The 23,883-nt window shown below is 40.3% G+C and overlaps 1 protein-coding gene across 4 annotated transcripts in view; it reads left to right on the forward strand.

Annotated features, from left to right (window-relative positions):
* Positions 1-23,883, forward strand: part of APP (amyloid beta precursor protein) — a 145,782-nt gene that overhangs the window by 92,408 nt on the left and 29,491 nt on the right. For 2 of the 4 annotated variants that reach the window (XM_081908000.1, XM_081907999.1), the window contains exons 7-10: positions 5,505-5,672; positions 14,428-14,561; positions 18,628-18,702; positions 19,895-20,053. In XM_081908000.1, the coding sequence (XP_081764126.1) occupies positions 5,505-5,672; positions 14,428-14,561; positions 18,628-18,702; positions 19,895-20,053 (536 nt within the window). The remainder of the gene's footprint in view (positions 1-5,504; positions 5,673-14,427; positions 14,562-18,627; positions 18,703-19,894; positions 20,054-23,883) is intronic. The other 2 variants (XM_081908002.1, XM_081908001.1) reach the window with 1 other exon arrangement.

Here is a 23,883-nt window from a genome sequence, read left to right on the forward strand (position 1 = left end):
CTTTGCTCAATCAATGAATCTGGGTCTGAGCTTGTCTTCCTCGACAGAGTGGAGAAGGTAGGCTGGATATTGAAGAAGGAGAGTGCTCACAGGCCTCTCTTTCTCCACATGGGAGCACCAAGAGAGGAGGGGAAACAAAAGTGTTGTTCAAATGGAGATCCCTCTGCATGCCATAACTGCTGCACTCACGCAGGGAAAGATTGTAGCCAGTATATTTTTCTTCACTGTAATTTCTCCTCATATTTAATAAGCAGGAGCCAAACCTCTTCTTGCTAGAATGGAACACACACAAAATGCTTCCATTTTCAGGAACATTGCAGTTTAAATCCTGCCTGGAGAATGACAGGTGGCAGCCTGTTATTTCTTGCCCGTCGGCAAACATATTATATGAAAGGTGTGTTCTTAGCAGCTGTTCTGCTTCAGTAAAGCAGGGATGGTGGTGGTGGTGGAGAGAATGGCTTCACGTAAGAATGTTTTCCTGGGAGACTAGTAGTACAACTCTTCATTTCTATAAGCATCGTCATGAGACAAGCGTATATCTGTTTTCAGAGGCTCTCAATAGCATCGGGGGACTGAGTCTGTGCTGCTAATGCATTGGTTTTCTTTTAGGTTTGTACGTTTAGCTAGCATTCAGTCTGCACAGGTGCTATTACTTGTGAGCTGCAGGTTGCTAATTTCTTTCCTATGGCAGATAACACAGTTGCCCACAGCACTTGTCACTCCCTCAGAAGCCTTTTCAAGGACCTGAAAGTGACAAAGCAAGAAGACCTAGAGAAATGATAAGCAAGGAAGCAGAGGTGCATGCTGAGAAACCGTGTTCTCGCCACAGATCTAAGTCATATTGGCATGACATTTCCAGAGACGATCTCTTTTTCCCCATGCGTTCACAGATAGGTTTGCAAGGAAGAAAAATGACAGGAAGCGTCCTCAGAAGATGAGACATTTTTTAATACTGAATGACCATCTTTCATACTGATTCTAGGGCTATTTATTGTACTTTTGCCTACCTGTGTTCTGATCACACTTTAATCACCAGCCATTATAAAAGGTCTGCTGTGTGTCGCAGCTGCTTTGTTAGATGTCATGTCACTTTGGTATTAGGAATATTGATGAGAGAAAAAAGTGAATGCCATTTTATAAGGTCTGGCTGAAGCTGAGCAATGTGTCTTGGTGCAGCCATTTCCTGAGTTCTTTTGTTCTTTCGTGATAGTTGTTACTCAGATGCTTCCTTTCTCCATACACACACACACACACACACACACACACACACAAAAATAGATTTTTTAAGCTTAATTCTCACCTAAAGGAAGATACTGAAAGGAAGCTACAGGACATCCAGCCGTCTTGTAAACACAACAGCCTGTAAGCAACCATTTTGCAGCTACGGGAGACTTCACAAAGGTCTGAGTCATGTATTTGTATTTACTGGGCTATCCTTGATTAATGCCACTAGTCCTGTAGATCTGTCATTTTTAATTCACCTGTTGGTGCTTATATATGGTATTTTGATATTTGTGAATTATTCTTTATTCCCACTACTGTAAATATAGTTCTATATACTCGCCTTTTTTTTTTTTTACTATCATTCTTTTGTCCTTGTATGACTGTTGGAAACATTAGGAAATGGATATTGTCAGAGCAAATGGACTTGGAAGGTCATTTCTGTTGCTCGTTTTTATATACTGTGGTACCTCGGGTTAAGTACTTAATTCATTCAGAGGTCTGTTCTTAACCTGAAACTGTTCTTAACCTGAAGCACCACTTTAGCTAATGGGGCCTCCTGCTGCCGCTGCACCGCCACCACCGCACGATTTCTGTTCTCATCCTGAAGCAAAGTTCTTAACCCGAGGTACTATTTCTGGGTTAGCAGAGTCTGTAACCTGAAGCGTATGTAACCCAAGGTACCACTGTAGTGCCATCAGTTTACAGGGCACTTTACAGAGTAGCAACAACAATTGGTCCGTATCCCAAGTGGCTTACATAAAGACACTGGTATTTCCATCAAACCTGAGGGAGAAATTTCACTTACCATCTTAAAGTTTGACATGGGCAGAACTGGATCCATGTATTTAAAAAAAAAACAGGGTGTATACAATCCATTAACAAGAGAGCAATTTATGAATGTAATATTCCTGGCCATTAAATTATGTAAGTCTGCCAATTTAGGTAAAATAAAAGTAGTGCTCTTTCCTTTGTGCAGTGCAGGCGGTACTCATTTTAGGCACATCCAGTCGACACATGGCTGTGGACGTGCGGGTCCTTTTGGACCCAGAAGAGGGCAGGATGCACACCAAGAATGCTCGCAGGGACTGAGAGCAGAACCCCCATGCAAAACAATTGCTGCCTGGAACTATTTGATTCCTTGATTTGAAATGAATATTTCAGGAAAATAAAACAGGAGTTCTTAAAGTATAATATGCTAACTAGAAGGCCATGGGGGATAGCCAAAGTGAGTCATACAAACAGATTGACTGAAAGTATGACTTAATTGGATGTTGCCCTATATATTCCAGGTGCACTATATTAACTGCTAAATTCATGTCCTAATTATTCTTTTTCGCTGAATTAAAAATAAACATTTGGAAGTGAAATTTAATTTTAATTATTTGTGGGTACAGATTACAGTTTTAAGGTATTTACCATGGTAGAAATAATTGTTCTATTGGACTGGAGTCGAAATGAATAATTTAATTTTCCTTCCTGTAACTGCCTGCTGGGAGAATATTGCCATGGTGTAGCTAATGCCTAAGCTTTATTCTTAAAAATGCATGCCAGCTTCGCAGCTGTCTCCAGATAAATTCGAAAATGCCTCTTGTGTAATTAGCTTTTGTCTTTGGGTGTTAAAATTAGTATTTGGCTTCTGATTCTAAGTTATTTTTAGAAAAAAATAATTTTCTTCTTGGTAAAGTTAAACTTGGACGTTCTGTTCAGGGAATATGTCTGAAATTCTATATCCACTTACCTAGAGGAAACCCCATTGAGCTTAGGGAGGCTTACATCAGAGTAGACATGTATAGGATTGTGCTCTAAATTATACACAGTACAGTCTTGCGCATTTTTGCTTAAAGGTAACTCCTGCTGAGTTCAAACCAACTTACTCTCAGGTAACTGTCTGTACTATACACCATATAAAATTCCTGCACAGTCAGGTACTAGCTTGCCAACTTAAGAGACTTGGGCTTATATATTTTCAAAACTGTTGTGTGGTTCTGCTAAGACATCTACATTTTTTTGTTCTCTTGTGTTGTACATTTAGACATACGTAACACAAGGCCAACTGGATGTTCCAAATAAAGTATTCATAATATTCTGGTGTCAATTCATTTGCAAAACCCCTAAGCGGTTTACACATAACAAAAATGTAAAAGAAAAATATATAGATACAATTTTCTAACCAAAGAAACAAAGGAATTAAACAGATATCTGTCAATAAAACATTTCAGTAAAATATCAGTAAATAAAACATCAGAGCAGTGTGATGGCTCATATGGCCATATGTAGACACAGTTGATTTACAAAATGCAGTCTATCAAGTGCAGTACCCAATATACCCTAAAGTGCCAAAGGTGCCACATACCATTTAGGGATGAATATTTCAATATTAATTTTATTTCTTGACTGTGTCTTTTCCACCTTTCTTTCACGGGAGTCCATGGCAGCAAACATCAAAAAAGTAAAAACACCACCACCAACCACACAATTAAAAACCAAAACATACTAAGAATGTCTAAAAACATGCAAGATACTCAGATACCCTCACAGCTAATAATCTCAGGGTTGTTAGGAACAGTCATAAAACACTTGAGTGAACAGGAATGTTTTTAAATTCTTCCTGAAAGTTAATAATGAGGGAGACAGATGCAGTTCACTAAAGAGGACATTCCAGAAGTGTGAAATGGCCACAGAGAAGGCGTCGTCATGGTCCTGTGCCAATTGGGCAACACCGGAAAAAGGTGGCATAACATTACTGCTTTTATATGAGATGCACACAAGGGTTCTGTGTTTTCCTAGTATTTGTAGCAGTGAGCCAAGAACCTTGACGTAATAAACCATCCATTAATAAACCAACTATTAGGAGGGGGATAGATTAGTGTTCTGTCTGAACCTGGGATTGCGTTTATTCTGCCTAAACAAGCCAAGCTTTCTAAGCCAACAATAGATCATAGTTTAAGGCGAAACAAGCCACCCTCCTGGATTTAGATGCAACTCTTAAGCTATCCCCTTCCTAAATTGTTTGCCGACTCAGCCGGGAAGCAGTAATTGGGTTTAACCTTAGGCCAAGGTTCTTTGCTTATTGTTACATGTGAACCTGACCACATACAATCTTACCAGGCACAGTAGCCCTTCACAATTGGTCCCAGTTGATGTGAGCAGACTTGCCAAGATAATCTTCAGAGGAATGTGGAAGGACTTAGCTTATAGTGTAAAGATGTTTGTAATTTTGCAAAAATGTAAGATCAAATGCATTTTGTATGAGGTAAGATAAATATCCTAGGTGAAAAGTGCGTTGAAAGTCTCAGCAACCATTTGTAAGTGGGGAGGGAAATTTGGCTTATTTACAGTTGAAGTGATTTGAAAGACATACTGGCTAGCAGGTTGAGTATGACGTAGAAACATGCAGTGATAGGATGGAATAATAACAAAATTATGCTCCTAAAAATGTTCAGGATAAAGTTCATATCAAACTCTGCTTCCATGAGGAAAGGGGAAAGGAATGACAACTGAAGAACTGCCATTTTATGTTCAGCCATTTAATGTTCTGCAGGTTTACAAAGGAGTATGTGTATCTGTATATATATATGTATATATATATTTCCTGTTTGGAACATTATTGGTAAAGGGCTACAGATATGTACACTGATGCATAATGGGATTCTAAGATGAGCATATAGATTTTTATTTTTATTTTTTACATTTTTAGTTCAGAGGCAGATATAGTGGCTAACCTAAATAACAAAATCCATTTAAGCTTGTAGATGTGTGATGTGTTTCATTAGGACATGGCCCCCTGTCATACACAGAAGCACACAAAACTGGATACCTCTTGTTTTAAGGGTCGTCATTGAGAATGGGACTATATTGGGAGTAACTTCAGCTGTCCTGCCTTCATCGGTGTATCAGTCCTTTCGGCATAGGGAGAAATAGCTTTCACTGTACTTCAATTTTGTCTTCTGAGGGGTGATTTTATAATGTGGCAATGCATGAGCATTTCCAAAGTAAATAGTGTACAGTTCAGTCCTCCCTGATGGGCTTTCAGTGCTCCACTGAGACAAGAACCAATAGCTTGAATGGTTTGAATCCGATTTGAATTGTGGGACTAAAAGCAGTTGGTTTTTGAATGATGTAACAAACATGTAGGGAGACACCTAGTAGATTAACCTCTTCCTAGGGTAACTCCTGGTCTCCTAGGGCTATGTATATGACTACAAATAAAGGTATGTAGAAGAGCATTGACAATTCCACTTTCACGCTAAATATAGTTCCTCCACATCTCCTATAATTAGAGGTGTGCTCTGAACAAGCTGAGACTGGTCCTTGCCGCTCAATGATCTCCCGCTGGTACTTTGATGTGACTGAAGGAAAATGTGCACCATTCTTTTACGGCGGATGCGGTGGAAACCGAAACAACTTTGACACTGAGGAATACTGCATGGCAGTCTGTGGCAGCGTCAGTAAGTGGACCTCTCCAGCCTGTGGCAGTCTCTCTCTCTCTTTTCTATCTTGTGCCACTTTGGCTCTGCTGCTTAATTCCCCTGGGAGTGGGCCTTTACCACCACTAACCGTACATCCCTCTGTCAGCTTCTCTTAATTGCTCACATCTTGTAGAGTGTGTTTGGCCATTAGTACGTGTGTCTCTTTCTTTCTATTCAAGCTTGACAATTGGCGACTTTTGTTTTCCCATCTGTGACTTGTTATAGGCACAAGGTAATGGAAGCAGGGAGATGAGGCACTTGGAATGAGAGTCTCTGTTGTAGGACTTGCTTTAGAAATGCATTTGCTCGTGTGTGTCTGTGCCTTTGTTCTCATGCACGTACAATGCATGATTAAAACAGAAACAGCCCACAAGCCTGTAAAGCTGCCTTTCGTTGTTTTATAATTGTTTGCTGTTCTCTTTTGGGAAAACACTAGACATGCATCAGAATGCCAGGATGCATATATTCACATTATAAAAAACAACAACAAAATGGTTCCAGTGGAAAAAGTTACTCAGTTTGCTTATATCTTTACTTTTCCTTTTATAAAACAGATCTCCCCCCCCCCCCGGTGGTGATAAGGAAAGTGTCTGTTTCACACATGTGTGCACATTGTTTTTGTTATTTTGTACATTGGGTAACTAGCAAACAATTGAACGTTTGTGTTTGGACGTCACAATAAACACTGGGAACAGGCCTCTGGTTCATGGAATTCTCCCTCGCCTCTCTTTCAATACAGTCACAAGGAAGAGATTGGAAACTTCCACTACTTCTTTTGATTACCCATAGTTTAGTATGTTGCCCAAACCCTAAACTGTGGTAAGTCTTTGGTTTGCAGAAACATTTGGTTTGCAGAAACATCAACATCATTAGCTATAGTGTGCTTTGTTGGACTATTTGTGCTAACTTCTCAGATCATCTGGACTGCTTTATTCTTTGGAAAGTTGTATGGCCCATTTTTCAACACAGTCTTCTATTGACACCATCCTTACCCCACCCCAATTTCTAGCAGAGGTCTCAAATTGTTCAAATATTGACCGTTAGGGTGGCCCTGGCAAAGATCTGTCCAAAGGTCTGTAAACCAAAGGTTCTAGGATATATTTTAAAAAATATTTGTATGAGACAAAAGCAAAAAACCCAACAGCAGATTTGTACAAGATTAAAACAAACAAAAATGTACATTTGAAAAATCTATTTAAGGTAGCTACACAGCAGACGTCATATAGTATTGTGGGGAGATTGATTAAAATTGATAGTTTTTATAGTTTTAAAAGCTGAAAAACTGAACTGTGGTCTGAACCAAATAAGGCATATAATAGCTTTGATGTAACTGTCCTGTTGTCTCAGCTCTGCCTCATAGAATTCCCATGGGCGGGGGGACCTGAAGAGAGAGAGCAAATCGAATTCCATAAACACAATTCCAGCCTTTTCTTCTCAACATGAAATATAGGCTGCTTCTCTTTCTCTCTTGTCTTCTATCTAGCAAGGGATATTTCACCTCATTTTCATCTGAGATAACTTTAAAGGTTAAGGCTTCTCACTTTTATACTGAAACATGTCACACTACTTCACGCCTTCTGTGACAAAGGAAAGCCTGATAAGTTGCCCCCTCAGGTAGACTCTCTGAAGAGACTCCAAATCTTGAAGCACATCAAATTAAATTCAACCAAACCAGTTTTCATTAGGAAAATGAGTTATAGTTGCACTATTGGGTCAAATCTGAGCAGAAACTAGAGAGATAATTCAAACATGCATCAGTCATCCAATCTGTAGTATGAACTGTACAAATTAATGTTTTTATAAATGTGATTTTGCCCTGAATCTCAAAGGTCCATTTACTGGAGCCGATGTATGACAGACTGAATTCTTGGTTTCCAAGACACTGGACTAACAAAACAACCCTCGGTTGCTTCCTTGTCAGCTCAATCTACTTCCTTCTCCCTTGGGAAGAAGAAGGCCTAGAAACCAGTACAGTTTCAGACAGTTTCTCACCTCAGATGCTTATTCAGCATAGTCTTCCTGAGTGAGATAGTAACCATTTAATCAAGAACACACCATCATACATCATAAACTTTATATCAGAGTAAAATGCTGTTTGAAGGAAAACCACCCCTCATGCAATCTTGACATACTGTGCTCAACACTAGAGGCCCCACAGTGCATCACCACTTTCATAAGCATAATTGATTGGGGTGTTAGACTGCGCCTTTTCTAATGTGGCACCCATGTTGTAGATCTTCCTTGAAATTTTTGATTGACACCCTGTCTTTTAAGCGTCTGGTGAGTGGCTAGGACCTTTTTATTCTGCTGATCTTTTAATGTGGATAAAAGTTTGTATCCCAATTTTCATGAGGAATATCTCTCCCCTCCCCCCTTGATTTTATTGTTTGAAATTTATTCTAGTCATTTGAATAGGGTTTACTATGCAGTATTTATTTTATTACCTTTTTGCATTTAGTTTATATAAAGAAAAGCAAGATGTACACAAACAGTATAACTTTTTCATAATTTTTATTTTATTTCTCTAGTCTTGTTGAAATTAGCTAGCCATCAGGCATTAGAAATGCTAAGCACAGTTTATTTTAGCAAACAAATGAGATAATGTCAGACCTGGGTGGATAACAGTGAACTTACTTTAAATATTACCTTTCATGCATGCATAGAATCCACTTAACCTTTAGTTTCTCCCCCACTCCCTCCAGTAGAATTTAGAATTGAGGAAATCTCAATACTATATTTCAGAGTAGATTTCCCACACACACACACACAACTGTTAAAGCACAGCATAATTAAAGATATCTTAAAAAGAAATGCATGCTGTGCACCTTAAGTGTGATTAATTGTATGGGTAATACATTGTTGGGTTTTTTTGTGTTAATAACATTGCAATTATGAAAGGGGTTGGGTTAACCTAGAACATGGCTGGATGCCAATAATGGGGCTTACACTGTAATCCCAATGTTTATGAATTGCCTGGATTGCTGGGCGGTCTGGAGTAGCTGCTGTTTTTAAAAAGCAAATCTACACACACACCCTTTAATCTCACAGGACTTATTCTGTTGGATCCTAATCCATGTATTTGTATTGTGGAAAAATGATTTATGGCACAGCTGCTATTTTTAATTGTTGAATTTCATTTCACTCTCAAGTTGACAGAATATATCAGAATAGGGCAGGCTTCCTCAACCTCGGCCCTCCAGATGTTTTTTGTCCTACACTCCCATGATCCCTAGCTAGCAGGACCAGTGGTCAGGGATGATGGGAATTGTAGTCACAAAACATCTGGAGGGCCGAGGTTGAGGAAGCCTGGATTAGGGGCTCTCCACTGGAGGTGGGTCCATCAGGGTGAATGGGGCACTGCCCCACCAACTTCAGCCAGCCCCCCCCCCCGGTCTTTCTGCTTTCTCTCTTGGCCTTTCTTGCCAGCTTCCTTCTCCTCCATCTCAGTGCTGCCCTTGTAGAATTGCATTTGAACATCACAGTAAACCATTGTTTATTGTGAAGGAAACAAGTCACAGTAAGACTCAGGCTCACACCCTCTCCTCCAGCACATCCACAAGCAGGAGTTCGGAAGCCTTCACTTCTGTTTTTGATGAACTGTAGTCAATTTTGTCCAAACTCAACGAACCCTAGTTCTTCTTGACTTTGTTTAAAACAAAACAACTTTAAACAATTGTTATGAAGATGGCTTGCTTCAAGAAACCATAGTTAAGTTAAACCACTGTTTATAAGTTTTGGACCTTATGCTAAAGGTTGGTTAATCAAAAATTGAATTAAAAGCTTTTGAAGGAGGGGGAGAGCAGCCTGGAAATGCAGCTTATTCCCTTCATTCTAACAATGTCCCAAATGCATCTGCTGTCTGTAAGAACTGGCAAGCAACATAAGAGCGTTGAACACATCACCTCTTGTGTACTGATGGAATGAGGAACTAGCACTGCTTCTTGGCCAAATCAAGGTGTATCCTGGCTAGTGATTTCACAGACAGCTTCCCGATTCTCTCTTTGCAGTTAATTTTCAGCAAAACCAGGTTTGCATTCTGCTATAGTTTTGTTCCTCCGAGAATCCAACCAAGCCAGTTTTTGTTGCTTTATTGGCACCATCCAGTTCCAGAGAAATCAAGAAACTATTTAAAAGAAAATGTTCCTTATCTCTAGTGCTCGGATGTTTTCCTCAAGCTGCCAGAAAATGAAACACATTTTTTTGGGGATTTTGCCAGTCTCATTAGTGAGTTGAGTGGTTTAGCAATATCTTAAAATTTGTTGGCATTAACCATTTTATAGCTGATAGTGGAATAGTCCAGACAGTATTCTTTCTTGGAAATATTAGGTCTGTATAACAGTTTCTTTTGAAATTGCAGGTGCATTGTTTTAAAGAGTCATTATCCTCTCCAACAGTGTGCTTATGAGTGTGTTTTCCTTACCCAGAAGTGCTACAGAGGCTAAAAGCTTTAAACATTTTATTTTATGAAGTTTCAGCAGTAAAAATAATAATAATAAGTAACTATGTTGGTTCATACACATAGTTTTAAGAGAACAGGGAAGAAAAGAAGAGACTTGAATTTTGAAAACCTAGGTTCAGAGTTCAAGATCACAGAATTGTCTTTGAAATATACCGTCCCTATTTTTGTTTCCCAGGAAAAGATTGTAACAAGCAAACAGTAATGATTATATAGCAGTGTCATTTTGACAAATACGATCATAAAGCACTTTGAGTATTGTTTATCTGTTGAAAATGGACTCTTCAACTGTAGTAGTTAAACTAGCATTTAGTTGTGCTAAAATATATTTCATTGAGAGGCTTGAAGGTTAAGCCTCATACTACAGCATTTAATTCTACTCTGCACATCTCTGCAGTGGACTAGTGCCATGGCAGTGGCAGAACGAGGAGCTGTAATTAATCCACACAGTAGTAAATCCTTTTGCTGCAATGATTCAAGTGCATGTCAGTTTGAAATTGCCCCGTGGTGTGTGAGTTGATATTGATCCCTGGATGCAGGTGACAAAAAGTACTCAGTCAAGCCAATTTACAACTAGCTAGGTGCCGTGGAGCGGCTGAGAATAAAAATCACGCCGGACTTATCTGCATTAAAATACTGTTCCATCACCTTTAAAATGGAAAGCGTGGTAAAGTCAAAAAGCGAGACAGACATATGAGCTAGTCTGAGGTTAAACTAGCAATTTAATCCAGTTTTTAAAAAGGAGGTGCACAGAAGTAACATACATTTGTTTGTTTGGCTTCTTTTGGTTTTTACATAGGGCATAAACATGCTCATTTTTACAGCAAGAATGTATTGTGTTGTGTTTGGAATGTATTCACAGAATTGATGTTGAAGCAGCCTCTTAAGATTTACATAACGTAGCTCACCCCCACCCAACTACAATCAATGTCATGCAATAAGAAGACATTATGTATTTAACATTCTCTATCTGTATTAAAAACCCAGCACATGTCCCAAATTAGAGCTTCCTTAGCATCCTGGTGCTAAGCAGGATGCAGAATTAATGCTAGCATGTAAGCTAAGAAAACAGACAGGGAAAGAAAGCTTTGAAAGAAATGCTATTGTGTGAGGCTGCTGGATTTCAGGGCTTCCCTGTTCTTGCAGTTCAGCTGCTCTGTTGGTTTGACGCTAGGTGAGTTTGTTTATCTAGCCCTACTTCTGAAGGGCATAATGCAGATGTGCACATCCTGTGCTCTGTGAATAGTTGGGAGTGTGGGGTGTGCATGCCTCAGGACACACATTGTCCAATCCAATTTCCAGTTTGCCTTTAGCTGATAATTTTAGGGATGCTAAATTGGGAGTGGAGAACCCATGAACTTCCATTTGCTTTGGACTCCCATCAACCTCAGTCAACAGTCAGGGGAGATGAAAGTTGTAATCCATCGACATCTAGAGGTCCACAGGTTCCTAATCCCTAATCTGAAGGACAGAATAAATTTATTGGGTATCAAACCAGATTCACCTTGTAAAGGACAACTATGTGAACCAGTTCTTGGTGATGTGAAATATATGTTTATTCTGAGACAGTAGTGTAGGGTGGTGTTGGTGGTCCAACTGGTATTAGCCCCACCTGTCAGGGATGATGGGAGTTTTAGTCAAATAACATATGGAGGGTCACCTGCTTCCCATCCCTGTTCTAAACTGTCTTCCATCCAACCAACCCTCCAGCCCCACATCTCACACATAGTCACTGGAACATTTCACTTAAGACAGTCTTTGGTGCTGGAAGCGAGCTCATACGAGAGAAAGACATTTGTGGGAGTAGGAGAGCAGGCCACTTGGAAGCAAGCCTGCCTCCTCCTCCTCCTCCTCCTCCTCCTCCTCCTCCTCCTCCTCCTCCTTCTATGGCCCTGTATTCTCCTCCTTAAATGTGAATGGGGAAGCACAAAAGTCAAGCAATCTGATCTGCTGCTGACACATCTCGTTTGCCTCTTATTCTTTCCTTGTCAGGGCTACGTTGCTCTTTGGCACAGCTATGCAATATGTTGCCTAAAGTGAACAGCAGTTGCCCCAGGCAGCAGTCAAGTATTGAACTGCACCAGTCCTTCCATCTTGCTACCATACAGTAGTGTCCTGGGATCAACTGCCTCTACCTCCCCCACCCCACCCCCGGTTCAGCTGTACTTGCTGTGTGCTCTATTTTCAGGGATGATAGTGGAGCAGCCAGCTTCTATTAATTAAAAAAAGTTTGGAATTTAAAAGTCAGAAAATGACATGACCGCCAAATGGAAAGCATTGCATCACGAGTTTCGCAAGCACTAACCGCTGAGTGCCTAAGATTGCTGTGCAAACACTTCTCATTGCAACTTCTTTTTTTCCTTCTTCCTTTTTTTTGTCAAGGGGACTTAATATTTTTCCGGGTGTAAAGTACTGTAGTCTGGATGTCAGCAAAATGTGATAGCTTTGCCTCAGATGTGCTTTCTTTTGAAGAAGCCATCTGCATTTCCCAGTGGGGTGAGACAGGGCTATGCATTTATCTCTCAGAAATCAGTTTGGAAACAGGTTCTTTTGCCTTGTGGGAAAATATTAGCAGTACAAATTGGACATGCCTCAAATCGATGTGGTTTGCTTTGTGCAACATACAAAAATTTGCCATTGCTGGACACGGCTACAGCTTGTGCAGTACCACTTGTTCAATTAGTATTGGTACCATTCCTAACATAGACTCTATGCTGAAACTAGCTGTTTGTCTAACAGGGAACTCATAACCTTTCTGTCAACAGTTGCAGGATACAACACCTGCGTCGTCATCCTGCCTATAATAGTGACAGTAGAGAGATGTTTCTGTGAACTTTTCTATTGTTGATAGGTAATTTGGGTGGCACTTTCTGCAGATAATTTTGAGTCTTTCTAAAGAAAGAGCCATCGCACAAGTAGTTGTACCTTAAATCTTTGGTACTGATTGTCTTCGAAACTAAAACTGTGAAGTTGTACTCAAATATGCATGCTCACAAGAATGTACATTTTTCTAATTTCGGTATGTCCTATGCCTTCAGAGGTTCTCTAAAATGGTCATATATGGGTTGTGCAGAAACACTGAAATGTGAAATATTTAGCATCTTTCAGTTTGGAAATGCATCTTATATATTGATTGTTGAATGCATTTCATGTTCATTTCTTATATTTGGAAAGTTTACTCCTCCATCAGTTCCTGAAAATTCAGAATGCTGCAAAAGGGCTTAAAATACACTTTGATATTTGGATAAACAATAATATAGAGAAATAAAATTCCAGTGAAGACACTTTGAGTGCTTATCTGCATGTGTACACATTACAATTTCATGTTTAAATAAGCTTTTGATTTTTTTATCTGTATTTTGGGAAATTATTGTAGTGTAGTGATAGTCAGGAACATATTTTCCCCTGCAGAAACTCTCGGGTTTAGTACTCCAGTTGAAAGGGTTAGATAGGGGAATTTAAAGACCTTTCCTGGGAGCATAGGTAGCCTATAAGGCAGCTTTGGCTGTTCCTAATTCCACTTAAAGCTAAAAGAAGGTTTGGTCAAACCCTAAATTATTAGTAGTGAAATTTGGCATTTGACCATTAGGAATTGTTAATGTCAGTCATATAATGAGAAACAAAAGTGTGTGGCCTTTTTCTGGAAGTTAGAAATTTGTGGAGCTGCATACAGTATATCAAATCTTTGTTAGTACACTATTTCCGTCTCCCAGTAAAATAGAAAACATAGAACCAAAGTATATCTCAGCAATTCTAACATGATGATAAAAATGGTTAGGTGTATAGAACAGTCAGACAATGCAAATGTGTTGTTGGAAGTTATATATAAGAAAAGGGTTTTGTAGAACAGAGTTGTAATATGCTCCCTCTGGACTTCAGGCAGTATGGCTCGGGAGTTAAATTGCCTCTGGAGATGTTTTTGAAATATGTGCATGTGTGTTGGGGCACATGTTTGTTTTCAAAACACAGTACTGTACTTAGTTTTAAAATCCTTGCCTTTTCTGATTGTTTATATATTTTACGTGAACTGGAATAACTTGAATTTTTGCATGCTTTCTTAATTCCTAATGTGGGCAAAATCTTTTATCTGTGTGGGGTATCCTCCCCACTGCCATGAAGCAAAATCTTCTCTTTATGAACCATCCTCTTCTTATATTCCTCTAGTAGCTAGTTGCTTTAAATAGTTGCCGTATATTGGAAGTGTACAGATGCTTCTATATTTCACTTTTAAAGTGAACCATTTGCCTCTTTATTCCTTTTGTAAATCCCCATCCATAGTTCCCACCACAGCTGCCAGCACTCCTGATGCTGTTGACAAGTACTTGGAGACACCTGGTGATGAGAATGAGCATTCCCATTTCCAAAAAGCAAAAGAGAGGCTTGAAGCCAAGCACCGTGAAAGAATGTCTCAGGTGAGCTGCAAGTTGGTGTTATAAACTGATCTTCCTATTGGTGCTTGATATCCTTTCTCCTCCCTAAAATGGGTCAGAAGATCTCTCCTTGCATAATTTACTGCACAAGTTTTTGTTGTTGTTGACAGTCAGTCTATTGACATGCAGTGAAAGAAAAGTGGTACATATTAGACTTGCATTTTTTCATAGAACCAATTTGGGTGAGCGGGCAGGAATTACCGGATTTTTCGCTCTATAAGACGCACCAGACCACAAGATGCACCTAGTTTTTGGAGGAGGAAAACAAGAAAAAAAATATTCTGAATCTCAGAAGCCAGAACAGCAAGAGGGATCACTGCGCAGCGAAAGCAGCAATCCCTCTTGCTGTTCTGGCTTCTGGGATAGCTGCGCATTCACTCCATAAAAAGCACACACATCTCCCCTTACTTTTTAGGAGGGGAAAAGTGAGTCTTATAGATCAAAAAATACAGTATATTATGGTTCTGTGCAAAGTGCAGTGAGACATTTGGAGCTGAAAGGATGTTTGGGAGGGTGGGGGAAACATGCAACAATGCCCTCTAATGTTTATGCTACTGTATTTCATTGCCTGTTTACTTTCTCCACACATTACATAATTGTATTCACCTGTTTCCACTCAACTTTTCTCTCAACTGAAAAGCCCCATTTTAGCCTTTCCTCAAAGTGGAATTGGCTTGTCCCATTGACTATCTTGGTTGTCCTCTTCTGAAACATTTACATCTCTAATGTTATGTGTGCACTGCTGTTCTAGGAAAGGGGTGAGGAGATCCTGATTGTTATAGGTTTGTGGTGGTGGGTTTTCAAATATTCGTATAGAGTTTGTTTTTTGTTTTTAATCCTCATTGAAAGCGTCAGTAAAACCCTATCATGCACACTGATTTCACCTTATCAGTTTCTTAAGTTTTTTATTCCTGGGACATATAAGCTTGCCTGCTTTGTAGCTTCTTTTAACATGTCCTCATACAAATTCATTCCAGACAGCTGTCTCTGTGGTCTGAAGCAAATAGCTCTCTTCTTCTCAGGACTGGCCGTGTAGCAACTGTCCAGGCGCAAGCAGAATACCCAGTCTCTTGGCAGTCATGCCATAGCACTTGCTTAGGTTTTACAGTGTTCTTCATATAACTAGTAGAGACATTTGGGGTTTTTGTTTTGCTTTTTTGAGAATTACCTCATGGTTGGCAGGTGTTTTCCATATGCCCTTTCTCTCAGACATATCAGAACTGCTGATAATCGTAAAACTCGCTGCGTAGAACACCTACTCAGGATAAAATCTAAAATCTCCTTTTTGAAGTACAATGGGGTTGCTGTGATTAGAATATGCCTTGATAATAATGGATGGCATATGTTGTCTCTTCTCCCCATCCATTTCCCTGCATTATATCATGCTGTGTGTCCTGAATTCTGAGAACAGTTTGACTTTGAAATGGCTGCCTTCTTTAAATCTCAGCCCAGAAGTTGTCATTTTCTCGGCATGAAACAGCCAAGTCTTTGAAGTATCATAAATCTGTATGGCTGTGATAGCTTTGTATTTTCAATGAAGGAGAATAGCTTTATAAGCACTTATAGGACAACTTCATGGTTCTTGGGGAGCCCTTCTTCAATGAATGCATGTTAATCTAGTGATTTTTATTCTTGTTTCCATCACTTGGGTTTGTCCATCCCCTACAGATGATTTTTTTAAAAAAATAGATTATTTCTAAATCCGTGACCTTCAAAAAACGAAAACCCAAAATGTATTTATTTTTCCTTTTCTTGTGACACTTATGTATGTGGATGGTGTCTGGCAGAAGCTGATGAATTTTTCTGACCAGCTAGAGTAAATAGACCATTCAGATTTAACTGATGACAAAAACATAGCCTGCTAAAATAACAGCTTGGGCCAATGTCTTATTTTTTTAAAGATAACCATGCTCTTCAAGTTCTGCAAGGTATTTATCATCCCTGCACCAGACTGAACTCTGGGCCTCCCAATTTGCATCTCTTCAGACCAGCCTCATGACCTGCCATTTTATAATCTCACCTTCCTCATACTTAAAATGTTTGAGGAGTGGATGAGAGATGTTGAAAACTTGCTCAAGCCAAATACTGTCTTCTCACATTGGCAGTACAGTGGCACCTCAGGTAAAATACTTACCGTATTTTTCGCACCATAGGACGCACTTTTTCCCCTCCAAAAATGAAGGGGAAATGTGTGTGCGTCCTATGGTGCGAATGCAGGCTTTCGCTGAAGCCTGGAGAGTGAGAGGGGTCGGTGCGCACCGACCCCTCACGCTCTCCAGGCTTCGCGGACCTCTTCGCAAGGAGCGGGAGCACTCCAGCTCCTTGCGGAGAGTTGCCAGCATGCCGAAGCCTGCGCGCGCTGAGCTCAGCGCGCCCAGGCTTCGTGGACCTCTCCGCAAGGAGCCGGAGCGCTCCGGCTCCTTGCGGGGAGTTGCCAGCATGCCGAAGCCTGCGCACGCTGAGCTCAGCGCGCCCAGGCTTCGCGGACCTCTCCACAAGCAGCGGGAGTGCTCCCACGGCTTGCAGAGAGCTGCCTGTTTGCGGGCTGGGGTCGGGGGAAGCTCGAGCTTCCCCCGCCCCAGCCCCGCGCCTGGGGGGGGGGGAAATAATTTTTTCCCCTTTATTTCCCCCCCAAAAAATGGGTGCGCCCTATGGTCGGGTGCGCCCTATGGTGCGAAAAATACGGTAATTCGTTCCGGAGCTCTGTTCTTAACCTGAAGCACCACTTTAGCTAATGAGACCGCCCGCTGCTGCCGCGCCGCTGGAGCACAATTTCTGTTCTCATCCTGAAGCTAAGTTCTTAACCCGAGGTACTATTTCTGGGTTAGCGGAGTCTGTAACCTGAAGCGTATGTAACCCGAGGTACCACTGTAATGCTAATTTCCACAGAGTGTGTTAGCCATGTGCAAAATAGCAGGTTCACTGAAGAAAAAAATTCCAGCATTTACAGCCTCCGTTCCAGAAGAACAGGCAAAATATTTGTACCCCCATTAAAAAAAAAAACCTGCAAAAAAGCAGGCAACTTCCCCATTCCCCTCCAAAACCACACACACACACACCCCTATCTATATCTATCTATATCATCTATCTACTTATCTATACACACACACACACACAAACACACACACACACACACACATATATATATATACAAAAAATAAAGCTACAGCGGACCCACAGTCTCAGTTTTCTTTCCCCTATGCCTTGGCTGCTTTTAAGCTTTCTCTTTTTTATATTTAAAAAGTGTGTTAGATGAAGTAACAGATCACACAGATATTTAAATTAATGCTATAGATTCAATAATGTTCAAGGTACTTTGGTCTTTAAGCGGGGGACGGGGGACAGACATATTTAGGGAATGAAGAACCTGATCTCTTAATATATGGTTTCACAAATCATCTGCCTTCTGTGTTTCATAATCCCTGAGCATAATATGTAATAGAATCTGCTCGCTGATTCATATAACTGTTCAGTTTCTGCCCCCTCAAAAAAGAAAAGGCCTGTTGTGAAGGACCTTAAAATTCAGAGCGCTAATTGTGGGAAAGAGTTTCAGAAGTGTGTTATTTTGCTTGTCAGTTTGATCTTAGCCGTATGCCATTGTTGCAGAAAAACTAAAACACTTCACAGCAAGTGGTATATTGAAGGGAAACTCAATTTTTGCCCATTTGTTTTCCAGCTTTCCATTTAAAACCTGACTTATTTTCATATTGGTCATAGTTAGCTTGGTGGGGTGGACAGAGTAGCAGGGTTGAAACCTGTCCTTGAGAGGCAGTGTATACATTACATTTAGTTTTGTTGTTCTGGGCTCATTATTGGGAGGATACATGAGCTAATAATTAAAAATTTATACTCTAAAACAATGCTGATTTTTTTTGTAAAAATAAAAATCAGGTGCCTGTAATCATAAATTGATAAAAGTGTTGTGGGTGCCAGCACAAAATAGCTTTGTTGGATTAATTTTATTTTTCCAACCACCAGAAAATCTCAAATCACCTTCTGAGTATGAACCTAATACAATTTGCTCGTATTGTGTTTTATGTCTGGGCAGGTCATGAGGGAATGGGAGGAGGCAGAACACCAAGCAAAGAATTTGCCAAAGGCTGATAAAAAGGCAGTCATCCAGGTAAGGAGAAAAAGGAATGTTCCATACCAATGAGGATTGCAAAATAAAAATAAATGTGTAGCAAAACTGAGTTCCATTGTGTACCTTGAGGTTTCAAAATGTAGGGTTACTTGTTCTGTCCTGTGAATTTGGAGATCACTCCCTCAACACAATGTGGAATCTGCCTTCACAAGTCTAGGTGGCTTAAATCCTGGTCATACGATACCAATACAGCTGATAGTCCTTTTGAGAAAAGGAGATTGATACTGCTACATCTTCTCCATGTAATTTGAATGTGAGTCAGGACTTCCATGTTCAGTCATGCTGCAGCCCTGTCCGTGCAATTTGCCACATCTTTATAGTTTGAAGGAAGCATGGGTGGAGGCTCCTTGTGATCTTAACATGAATGATTTACATATTCTTTGAATTCTGTGATGAAGATGATATGGTACCCATCACCTGTGAGGTGTAGCTGTGAAGAAGTCTGAGCTTAACCACTGTGCATACAAAACACTGTGTGCCTGTTGGGTATTTGGGTTCCAAACTTAAGATCAGGGCGAGCATCTGTACAGTGACACCAATGGGGCCTTAACACTGAACTTTCTCTCTCTCTCTCTCTCTCTCTCTCTCTCTCTCACACACACACACACACACACACACACACACACACACACAGCTGCATGGTTTTATTTTTATATATTGCTGCCACAACACAGCAACATGCCATCCAGAAGGAGTACCATCACTCATCCACTGCTAAAACAGCTGCCCAATGGGACCTCTTTGTTTTTTTTGCTTCCTTCCTTGCTTGTTTGTTTTAAAAACCCTTCAGTCTAGAATTACCTGCTTTTTTTGAAAGGAAAGGGAAAAGATATTGTGCTTTTTGATCATTAACTTGGTGAAGAATGGGTTCTCTTACCTTGATTATGCACACTCAAGCAATTTTTATGTTGTTGGCTGTCCAAGTGGAAACTAAGCCACATCACTGGATCATGCGGAAATGTCATTTCCATGATTTTTAGAGAGTGGGAAAGATTGGCAGCACCCGATAATAAGAAATGCAGGAAACGCTAAATGCCAGAAGCTCCCAGTTTATTCAGTGCAATTCCGAGACAGTTTAAAAATGGGATATTTTAGAATCAGTTGGGTGGCATCTGCTGGTTTCAAGTTTCCTGTTGCTGTCTTGTGACAACTTGTGTTTCTTCTACAACAGCACTTCCAAGAGAAGGTGGAATCGTTGGAACAAGAAGCTGCAAATGAGAGACAGCAGCTAGTGGAGACTCACATGGCACGGGTTGAAGCCATGCTCAATGACCGTCGCCGTGTTGCTCTGGAGAACTACATCACCGCTCTGCAGGCTGTCCCTCCCAAAGTAAGCAAAATAAGGATTGGCATAAGCATAGGTCAGCAGCCCAGTCCTATGCATGTTTCTTTGGAAGTAAGTTCCACTGAGTCCAAGTGGGGCTTAGTCTCTACCTAAGCGAATCCATGCACACTTGTGTGAGAAAAGCCCCATTGAACCCACTGAGACTTGCGTTTGAGTAAACATGCTTGGGATTATAAGTACATCTGGTACTTTTGTGTGGAGTTGAGAGCCTTCTCTTAAGTTCTCTTAAAGATCTCTTAAAAGTCACCAGAGATCACATAATGGTACCACTCCTTTAAACATACAGCATGGATTTAAAAGTTCAGTGCTATTGCTGTTGGGAAATCACTAGAATATATTGTCCAAAATACAGTATGCGCTACAAAGCAACCTTGTTTTCTTTTCCCTCATATGACATGGTATGAATGTGACTGCAATCATTTCCTGTGCCAGCTCACTACTTGTTTCACACAATTTTGTAAAAGTGTTACGGGGGTTGAACCTGAGGGTTAAATCAATCTTAACCAGTGTTTGTGACAAGTGGCGCATCTTTTGACTATTCTGCCAGTGTGTGCTCTCGTCATACCTGTGAGGACAATCTTGATACCAACTGAGCTTTCTTATTTGGTTTGAAAGTTTTGTTAATAGTCCACTGAAACCCCCAGGATTTTTCAAGTGGTTTGCAAATGAAAAATTCTGAGAAAAGCTGATCTTACCCAGCGACTTGATGAACCAGTATAGAACTGTTTTAGGATGGAGCATACCAACTGCTGTACCCAAACTACATGTGACTTGATGTTGCATTCTTATGCTCCTTTCCTCCCATCCGTAGTGCTGATGGAATCACCTTCTAAAGATACTGTTACACCTGGAAATTTGCACCCTTTGCTGCCCTCAGGACCATGGTGTGATAAGGAAAGGGTCATGACTGGACACCACCACCCCCAAGTTGCTTTTTCCAGATTAAAATAATAATGCAACAACCTGGCATTGTACATTTAGCACCCGCGGTGTTACAAAGCCTGACGTGCTAGTTTTGTAGGCACGTAGCACAAGCACAAATATTTAGGACAGAAATAAAAGAGTTGCAGAGTGGAATACTTGTGCACTGTCAGAACCAAACAGTTTAATGTAGAGAGGCAAGAACTTAAATATATTTTCAAAATTATTCTGCATTTTCTGAAGATACATTAGGCTATAGAAGGAGAGGAAGAAATATGTAGGTAGAAGTTGTAGGCCCACAAAGATGTGGGTTTTTTGGGGGGGGTGTTATTGCTATTTATAGTGTATTTAGGTGAGAATTATGATTCAGTCTGATGTGAGACTGGCAAGAAATTTGTCAGTCTCGGTAATCAATAATTTAGGACACCCATCACAATTGATGAACATACTGTATAATGTGTGTAAACAAGGAAAGAAAGAATTGTAAAAATGAATATGTCTTCTGACAAAGATTAATAAGAAGAATGAAAATAATTTCTGTATATGTGGGAAGTTATTTTATGGAGCTCAGGCAGCCCCTGCTGGTTTCTATGAGTAATGTTTCCCCCCCCCCCAGTTGTTTAGTTCACACAGACACACAACACACAGGTAGGATAGCGACAAACCATATCTGGAATATGGATTTTTTGCATGTGCTTACAAATATTTAAAACACAATATTGATCCAATAAATATAGATGCTTCATACTTAATCTTTGATAGAGGCTGATGCAGTTATCCATTTTGGAGAATAAGAGATCCAAAATAGCTTAGTATATTTTAAAATACTTCTCTTTCAGCAGTCATGGTCTCCCAGGTGGTTGCATCCTCCCTGCCTTCCATCATTGGACCCAAGGTGGGATAAATAGGGTTCCCAACCAGTTTCATAGAATTGTAGAATTGGAAATGACCACAAGGGTCATCTATTCCAACCCCCTGCAATGAATCCATGGCAGGCAGCCATCCAACCTTCTTTCCCATCCCAGCTCTGAATAGATCAAGACTTGCTTATTTTCAGCAAGGTTGTTTCACTATGCACTTTCAGCTACATTGTGGAGAGCTGGATCCTGCTATTAGTGTGTCCTTTCCAGCCTTTAAAAATTAACACAGAACTCTTCTGCAGCCAAATGGAAAGGCAGCTGGTGGGGTTGCTATTAAATGCATTTTATTTCACCAGGCAGCAAAGACTGTTAACCACAAAGGTCAATGACTCGAACAAAGGTATTGGTGTTGTGTAATTCTTGCAATGAGTACAAGTGCTAGCATCAGTACTTAACCTTATCTTTGTACTTGAGAAACTGTACTCTAATTCAGTTTTCCCAAGTGCAGCCTTCTAGGAATGTTGAACTACAGTTCCCATTATCCATGACCATTGGACAGGTGGGCTGTGGCTGATAGCAGTGGGAGTCCAAAACATTTGGAGGGCAGCAGGTTGGGAAAAGAACATAATGAGTTTACAGTGGTACCTCATTTTAAGAACAGTCCTGTTTACGAACGATTTGGTTTATGAACTCTGCAAAACTGGTCCCGGTTTGCAAACTTTACCTCAGTCTAGGAACGGAATCCGATCAGTGGAAGGGCACTGGCGGTGGGAGGCCCCACTAGGGAAAGTGCACCTCGGTTTAAGAACGGTTTTGGTTTAGGAACAGACTTCCAGAACAGATTAAGTTCGTACATACACTTCAGTTACATACGCTTCAGGTTACACACTCCGCTAAGCCTGAAATAGTTCTTCAGGTTAAGAACTTTGCTTCAGGATAAGAACAGAAATTTGGCTCTGGCGGAGGAGCAGCAGCAGCAGGAGGCCCCATTAGCTAAAGCGGTGCTTCATGTTAAGAACAGTTTCAGGTTAAGAACGGACCTCCAGAATGAATTAAGTACTTAACCCAAGGTACCACTGTACAGAAAATATATTACAGTGGAACCTCTGTTGTCGAATGTAATCCGTTCTGGAAGACCGTTCGACAACCGAGGTGCAATGGGCGGTCAGCAGTTTCACTGGAGCAATGGCCTCGGAAGCCATTTGACTTCTGAAGTGCATTCAAAAACAGAAGCATTTACTTCCGGGTTTTTGGTGTTCGGGTTCTGAATCGTTCGGCTTCCAAGAAAAAGCAAGGTTCCATTGTATCCACAAGTTATCCTGAGAAAAGAACCAACTTAATCTTCTATACTACAAATGGATATCAGGTTTTGGAGAGGTTGCCGTCTTATCTTCCGAATCCTTACTTTAACCTTAATACCACCAATGCAATTTGCAAAGATCAAAGAGGACTAAGCATTTGTTACTTTGCAAGGTAAATCTCAAAATTTATAAAGTGATCCTAGAACCGTGATTTTAGATTATAGGTGCAGCTTTGTATGAATCCAACACATCTCTATACATATTCCTGTATGATGTGAGCTTCCTCCTTGGCATCCTAAATTCCATAGCTGCAAGTTAAAATCAAATGTTTACATTGCACACAATCCAAATCCTAGTATTCACTGAGAATAACTAGGAAAACTGACAATTAATTACCTATCTTGTAAATTACAGATTTGTTTAGATTAGTATTATTTCCTCTTTGTGGAAAGTAATATTCTGTAGAACTAGAAACTTACGTGAAATACGTTCCTTAGTAATGAAAGCGGCAGAAGATGACTCTTGAAAAATGTTGAATTTGAGTGATCTCATTCATAAATAAACATTGAGAAACTGAATTTGGGTTGTTTTACACACAGAAGTTCCTCTGCTTTCTTGGAACTTTGAATTGCTAATTGCCCACCCAATCTGGTTATATGTAAGCGCAGTCAGTTCTGTTTTCAAGAATCTTATCTGCCCATGAGAGACATCAGTACAGCTTAAAATTCTATGC

The sequence above is a fragment of the Podarcis melisellensis genome, assembly GCF_964234715.1.
Source record: "Podarcis melisellensis genome assembly, chromosome: 4".
Classification (NCBI taxonomy): Eukaryota; Metazoa; Chordata; class Lepidosauria; order Squamata; family Lacertidae; genus Podarcis; species Podarcis melisellensis.